The following is a 7,796-nucleotide window of genomic DNA, read 5'->3' as shown; positions in this document are numbered from 1 at the left end:
ATGAACCAGTAGATGAGGTTGAAGGTCCCGAAGGCCAGAGGGAAGAGGATTCGGGCGTATTTGTCTATGGCACTGGTGCCTGCCAACATCATGTTGGGAGGAACGGCCGAGCCCTGAAGGAAGATGGGATAGCGATTCCTGGGCGCCTCGGACACAGAGTTCGCTCGTCTTCTGCGGCTAAAGCCACTGGTTTCAGACTGAGGCTGCGACACAAACAAACAGTGAAGAACACCAATCAATCCCACCTCATAGAAGAGATATACAACAGAGACTAAATTAAGGGAGACTAAAAAAATCCCTTCAATAAAAGTGTCGTCAAAAGAAAATGGAATGTTGACAATTGGAATGTAGTCATATAAAGCCATTTAAAGGGACAGTTCACCCAAAATGGAATATTCTGTCCTTGTTTAACCTGTAAGAGTTAATTTTCTTTTCTTCTACTGAAAACAAAATAAGATATTTTGAAGAACGCTGGTAGCCAATCAGTTGATGCATTTTTTCCATACTATGGAAGTGAATGGCTACCGTTAACTAATGTTCACCAGAACAGCATCTTTTGTGTCCAGCAGCTGAAAGTAAAGTATTGCTGCTTGTGAAGTTTCAAAACAATTTGAGAGTGAGTAAATGTTGACAGAATTTCCCTTTTGGAGTGAACTGTTCCTTTAAAGATGCTGATTGTGTCATAAGAGCCCACCAACAAGCTGTGGTCCTTCCTTTAATGTAAGTCTATGGGATTTTTTTCACAGGCTTTAGGTGAAAAATTAAAGTACATTCCTGTGAAAATGTATTTGCCCCCATTCTTCTGTTTTTGTTGCATACCAATAATAAACACATACAATTCTATGCATTTATTTATTTTTATTGAAGCAGGCCATTCAAAAAATGATCAGTTACATTTAGATAACTTGTCTATCATTTAAAAGCTATTTTGTTTTTGACTCAGATTGCCTTTGTTTTATTTTAGATTTTGTTTTCATTTCTGTATGACATAAGTATGAGATATACACAGAAACAGAAGAAATCGGGATGGGTATTTTTAATTGTGCATTTATGCAGATGCAGCGAGACTTATTTAGCATCACAATAATGTGACACAGTTCACTCGTGTTGTGCTTGTCGTATAACCAGGAGCTTAGTTAACCAGTGAGGTGTTAATGTAGTCACCGTCTCCGGCTCGTCGTCGCTGCTTTGGGCTGTGGACTCCAGAACGGAGGCCCTGGAGAGCCGGCGGTTTTCCCTGTTGGCCTCGAGCGTGGCAAAGTAGTTGACCGCGGCGAACTCCACGAGGGCCGAAGCCACGAAGGCAAAGCAGACGGCGATGAACCAGTCCATGGCGGTGGCGTAGGAGACTTTGGGCAGCGAGGAGCGTGCGCTGATGCTCAGAGTGGTCATGGTGAGCACAGTGGTGATTCCTGAAGGTCACAGGAGATTACGTGAAGACACACGTGTAGATTTACATCAGAAATTATCCTAGAAACACTGAGAACGAAAAAACTTTTCCCGGACATGAAAATATCCAAATTATATGTCATTAGTAACCCTTTGAAATAATCATTATTTTTTTGGAAAAGTGTGTGAAAAATTGTGTTTTATGTTTTATGGGATAATGTTGTGTAATGAAATAACATATTCCTTTTGATCACATTCTAGGGTTACTTTTATGCATTAAAAAACCTCATGCAACTTTGATAGGAAAACTGAAATTAAAAGTAAAAAAATTCACTAACAAAGCATTTGAAAATTGTTACTTTTTTTGTAAAATATAACCTCAAAATTGTATACTAATGCTTAGAGTATTACAACATCATTATTGTACATTTTTTGTAACATTCGAGCTTTTAATTGTCATTTTCACTAGCAACTGCAATTAGATTTATATTTTATACCTAAGTTCACTGTTTCCCATCAAGATGTTTCCTCATTCTGTGACCACACTCAACAAAACTTAATATACGTGAGTGCATATATTAATACTAGACACCCTAAAGATCATGTGTAGCAAAAATCGTCGTCATATCCTTTTGTTAAGACACTTTACTAGCCTTTAGTTTTGCAGCTTTGATGCAGTTAAGGTGCAAACAGGAAATTAGTTGCATGTGACAATTTGCACTAATCATGTGAAACTGCACATATTTAATTGAGACCCTTTATTTTTTAAAAGGTTATTTTTAAAAGAAAATAAATAAAAAAATGCTACATACGATCAAATAAAAATTCAAGTAACAGATTAATAACTGAGGCTGATATACTTTAAGTTCTTGTGTCATACTGTAAATGGAAGCTCAAAACAAATGCATTGCATTATGGGATGCAGTATTCTATGCAATCTACTCTGTTGTATACAATACATTTTGTGGTGTGTCCTCCAGTTATTGCATGCAATCAGAAAAACTGCATACTTTGCAAAGTGCACTATGTATAATGCAACAGCAACAGCAAGAGTAAGAATAGTATGCTTTTCCACAGAATAAATATGGACCATAGTCATAGATCATGTCATGAGTGATGACTGTGCTCTTTGATTTTTAATGTTCCTCTTTAATGTACAATTAAATGATATTAAAACTCAGATGCTTCAAACTTCCCAAACGAAACACTAAAACATACACTGAAGGTCAGGGGTCAGTATGTTTTTTTTTTACGAATTTAATACTTTAATTCAGCATGCACACAATAAATTAATCAAAAGTGAAAGTAAAGACATTTATAATGTAACAAAAGATTTCTATTTAAAATAAACGCTAATCTTTAAAAAAAAATGCATTACGGTTTCCACATAAATATTATGTTTTTAACTTTAATAATAGCAGTAAAGCAGTAAATCATCATATTAGAATGATTTCTGAAGATCATGTGACACTGAAGACTGGAGGAATGATGCTGAAATTTTACATTTTACTGTTTTTGTAATAATTTTTCACAGTTTCTGGTCAAATAAATTCAGCCTTGATCTACATGTTGTTTCAAAAATCCAAATCAAAGGACAGTGTAGATGTTTAATTTAATCTGAGCATCGTACCAGCTACCGTTCGAGCCGGGACAGACTCCTTGTTGATCCAAAATGCCACTTGTGACAGCACAACCACCATAATCAGCGGGATGTACGTCTGGATGAGATGGTAGCCGAGCTTCCTCTGAAGATAGAAGTGGACAACCTGGACAGAATACAGACCTAGACGGAGCCAAGACATTAGAGGAGGACACTGATGAAGATACATCCATATGATGCTCTGATCAAGCGCATTTGGCCGAACACAGAATATTGACTTCTGTCGTTAATTTCAAGAAAAGGCAAGCAAGCACAGATCTTTTGGGTTTGAGACTGGTCCATTTCCCACAGATCTGATTCGGCACCCTGCTTTTTACCTGCCTATAAATCCCTCATTACTGAGCCCCCGGGGATCCTCGGGACACAATCAAGGGCTGAAACGGGCTTATTGTAATGCAGCTATTTTTAAAGACAGACCTCATGAATTAGGCCTGATCAGATAAGCATCTTAGATTGCCTCTCAGATGGAAAGCTGGCTGGGAATCGTAGCTCTTAACACACAGACACACACACACACACACACACAATTAGATAAGACATGTGATGTTGTTTTTGTGTATTTTATTTTTTTTTGCTTAGTGTGTTTTTATGCTAGTGACTTGGCTGGTTTAGGCCTGTTATGGAAAAACAGATATGATACTCAAACCACCAGTAGGTGGCGACATCCCTGTCTTAATGACTGATTCATTGAATCATTCACTCAAATGACTCATTCGAAGCGGACGGTTCATTCCGAAAGGAAGCAAGTGGATGTCTTTATGAATGGATCATTGAGTCATTGACTTAAATGATTCGTTCAAAAACAGATTCGTTCAAAAAAAGAAACACGGCGGTGTTGCTCTGAGATGCACAAATGTTTTGCTCCGCCTTCGTTTCGAACTTTTTCCTTTAGCAAAACTGAAAAGAAAAGACAACATTGTGTCTAAAAAAAACATTCACGTGCTGATATTCAGGAAAACCGCATTCTTGCTTGTAATATGTACCAATTTCACTGTTAGCTATTTTTTAATGTCAATTTAACTGCGTTTTAATAGGCTTCATCAAAGACGTGTATTTGTTTTTTTTGCAAAGTGAATGACTCCATAATATCAGCTCAACAACAATTACAGTATTATCAAAGACGGTAAACATCGCACACCCCTAAGACCTCTCTGTAATATTTAGGTAAAAACTGAGCAACAAATAAAACGCACCTGTGCTGAATTTATATGTCTCGCTGAACAAAGTCTGGCCCACAAGATCATACTGAAGTAAGCTTGATGATTCTGGAGGAAAATCGACTGATGCTTGAAGACCCTTCCTCCACGTGTAGACGATTTCACGATTAGTGTACGCATCTGAAGGTATGAGAGGAAGCAGGTGAAGAATGATGGATGGAAGGATTGATAAAAATAAAAAACAGACGAATCTGATCTTACAGCTTCCAAACAGGAGAGGACATGTGTGTCCATCCATCGGAAAGTCCATCAACACCATTGGACACACCGCACTCACAGTCAGCCTGGAATATAGAGAAAAACAGGCTTTAATATCGGCTGTTATAATATCTTAACAAAATCATTCACATTTATACAGACATCTTCCTATTAAGGGTTTTTCCCAGAATCTGATTGATTTACCTCATGGTGTAAAACACTGTCCCGTTTTGCATGATCCGAAACAGCTTGTTAGGAGACGTCATGTTGTGTGCGAGGGATGTCCTTGCATTGCGAAAAAACGTGTCGGGCGTCCAGATCTTGTCCACCATGCGGTTGTTCAAAGGCAAGATTTCGACAGGCCCCTGAAAGGCTAACCTCTCGTCAACCCACATTTGGCGGAAAAACATATCCATAGTGAACTCCTGAGAAACAAAACCACTTCTTTCTGTGAACCGTGTTCTGTTTGTATGGCTACAATTGATATGAATTCATCATTTGAGTCTTTTTTTATATATTAGCTTGATATTAGTTTGAACAGACGTGGGACAGAAATAAAACGTCAGCTTCTTATCGACTTAGGGTTAAGGCTTAGAAAGCTAAATCGAATTTGTACAAAAATGAAACATAGAATAAAGATGTAACTTGCTGTATTTTCTTACCATCTTAACATCAGACACTGGTCCAAAACTTGTAACAAATATGTCTGTTTTGACCTCAGTTACAGAGACTGCAAAGTTAATTACAGATTACATATGCATGCATAAAAGTATAGGTGAAATACATGGGTCAAAACAATACAGTTTTAAAAATGTTTTCATGCATTACACTGTGTTCTGTTTAATTTATTTTTTATGTCTAAGTAAATACATCATGCAATTTTACAGAAAATGTGATTTAGTGTAACAATAGTTCACATAACAAAAGATCCTCACAGGCGTATTTACAACTAGAATCATTAGATGACATTACAAAGCTATTTAAAGATCACAGTTCAGCCCTAAAATGCTAATTAATAGTCATTTTAAATCTTTACCAATCTTTGCCGCTATGCTTCAAACCACTACTTGTCAGCAATGCATTTTTAATAATTTAAAATATAAGAAAAAATTAGTATGGCTACTTATTATTTTCTATATTTTAATAAGTACAGGTCAGAATAAGGTCATATTTTACATATGTTACTCTGAATTACAATGGAACAGTATTTAACACATATTTTGACATTTTATTTTCTTGATAAACGTTATTAGAAACATTAAAGTAGACACTTTTTGGGGGGCATTTAATATGCTTTCTATGAATAATAAAATAACTTTTGTGCTTACCTCCAGATCCCGGGCGCAGGCGATTGTCATAACCCTCGAGAAGTCCGTCCAGAATCCGTGTGATATTTTCTGAATTTATCTTCTGCTTTCCTAATACAACACTACACGGAGAGAAATTACAACTTTGATTAGTCCTTTCAGTGAATTAAGACCGAAGTCAGTTTAAAGTACACCTTGCTTAGTCAATTAACTCACCTTGTGAGACATAACAAGGCCAAAAGAAGAGCCATTTCTGTGACAAAAAGGTGAAAAGATGTAAATAAATGAAAGCTGTCAATAGTTAGAGGTGATAATGTGATGTATAATGCACTCTAGATGTAAGAAAGCCTATGTCTTATGTATGACTGTGCTTTCAGGATTATCAAATTAAGGGCTTAGTAAAATCCACTTGCTTTTTTAGCAACAGGTTAAAGAGTATCCACTGGCAAACCAGTCTTTTTCAGCTTCAGTAAACATTGCCCCTTGTCTATCATAATTAGGGGTAAAAATAAGCTTATTGCCAGTAATATAACTCAATGTATAGTGTTATAGATATGTGATAAATGCATTTATATTGTTATATTCCTAAATATATATTATTTATAACTAGAAGCTTGCGTTCTGCAAGTGAACGGTGGATTATTGTTCATCCCAAAGAGGCAGAAAATCACTTTCAAAGACTTTTACATTAAATGCTAACACTGGGTCAAAAACTAACACTAGCTTCTCACACCTTTTTGTATTCTATCTATTTGATTTCTTTTTAATTATTATACTATTAACAAAAAAGAAAGGGGCCTCTAACTCTAGCTTTCTCTATTCTATCCATTTTCTTTTTATTATATAATAATAATAATAATAATAATAAAGCCTTGCTATGTGTACTGCGTTAGGCTAACTGAGACTTGTTATAGCACTTGCATATCATTGCTCTTTTATTTATTTTTATTGCTTAGAAATTCCTCATTTGTAAGTCGCTTTGGATAAAAGCATCTGCTAAATGAATAAAATGTAAATGTAATGTTTTGCAGCATTAGTCTTGTTGCTAGCCTGTTTGTTCATGATGTAACCAATTATTTCTCTTAGTAGAAGTCAAAAGAGTGAAATAATCTCAACTCAACAGGTGTATTTTACTCAAAATAAACACTTTTATACGTTGGCTGTATATTACTCCTTATATATTTGACGGAATTTTACAAATTAGCTATTTACGCGCTATAGGAAACGCTAGATGGCGCAGTTCCTCACGGCGCTTTATGAATCTTTTTTTGGGGGAGTGGTGGGTTATATCCATAGACAGTAAAAGATATATCGAGCCCATAGATCGAGCCCCAACCTCCCGCTCTCTCTCGTGAGGCCAATAAGGAAGTGACTAAAACTGCAATTCATCGACTGGCCGCTTGAGGCTGGCTGCAAAAGAGAGTCAATCCCATAGACTGTATAGACTCCCCATGTTAAAATGCCCAACTTTACATAGGAAAAAAACATGTTTACAGCCTGGTGCAAAAAATTATTTTGATCTAAATAGCTAATTTTGCCCTTCATGACAACTGTGAGGGGGGTAAAAAATTTTTTTATAACTCATCCGTTTAAATTAGCCTATATTAAGACTTAAAGTTCTGCATAATTAAGGGCGTGGCCACTTGAGTGACTAGTGGATTGCCGCTGCTGACACTGCCGTCGCGCTAGGTGGGCGTGGCTTCAGCAAGTAGCTCCCGCCTTTTTGCCCATTTTTGATTGTCCGGGAGAGTCGCGCGGTGACGCGCTGCCAAGATGGCGACGGCTCGCTCTGGCTTCAAAACACACTTCAGGAGAGTCTACGGGTGACGTCACGGACACTACGTCCATGTTTTTATACAGTCTATGGGTTATTTCTTTTACTGTCTATGGTTATATCTAATATAACTTCTTGTGGAGAAATGCTTGTGTTGCTGTTGTGTGTTACATTCAATTTCCAAATTACTTTTTAAGAGGAACCTTGACAAGATATAATACACTAAGTGTCCATAATTTATATTTAAATAG

General features: G+C 36.6%; 1 protein-coding gene across 3 annotated transcripts in view; it reads right to left on the bottom strand.

The window, feature by feature from the left end:
* Positions 1–6,252, bottom strand: part of LOC132109382 (gamma-aminobutyric acid receptor subunit alpha-4-like) — an 8,634-nt gene extending 2,382 nt beyond the window's left edge. The window contains exons 1-9 of one of the 3 annotated variants that reach the window (XM_059515400.1): positions 5,988–6,252; positions 5,793–5,893; positions 5,127–5,194; positions 4,669–4,889; positions 4,468–4,550; positions 4,243–4,386; positions 3,020–3,172; positions 1,165–1,412; positions 1–203 (exon numbers count right to left, since the gene is read on the bottom strand). The exon at positions 1–203 is cut by the window's left edge and continues 33 nt beyond it. In XM_059515400.1, coding sequence (XP_059371383.1) covers positions 1–203; positions 1,165–1,412; positions 3,020–3,172; positions 4,243–4,386; positions 4,468–4,550; positions 4,669–4,889; positions 5,127–5,194; positions 5,793–5,893; positions 5,988–6,022 — 1,256 coding nt within the window. In that variant the 5' untranslated portion in view covers positions 6,023–6,252. Of the gene's footprint in view, positions 204–1,164; positions 1,413–3,019; positions 3,173–4,242; positions 4,551–4,668; positions 4,890–5,126; positions 5,195–5,792; positions 5,894–5,987 lie in introns of all 3 variants that reach the window. The other 2 variants (XM_059515399.1, XM_059515402.1) reach the window with 2 other exon arrangements.
* Between the last annotated feature and the right edge of the window lie 1,544 nt (positions 6,253–7,796).

The sequence above is a fragment of the Carassius carassius genome, chromosome 29 (genome assembly GCF_963082965.1).
Source record: "Carassius carassius chromosome 29, fCarCar2.1, whole genome shotgun sequence".
NCBI classification, from domain to species: domain Eukaryota; kingdom Metazoa; phylum Chordata; class Actinopteri; order Cypriniformes; family Cyprinidae; genus Carassius; species Carassius carassius.
The sequence above is the reverse complement of the archived record's forward strand: the minus strand, read 5'-3'. Positions and strand labels throughout refer to the sequence as shown.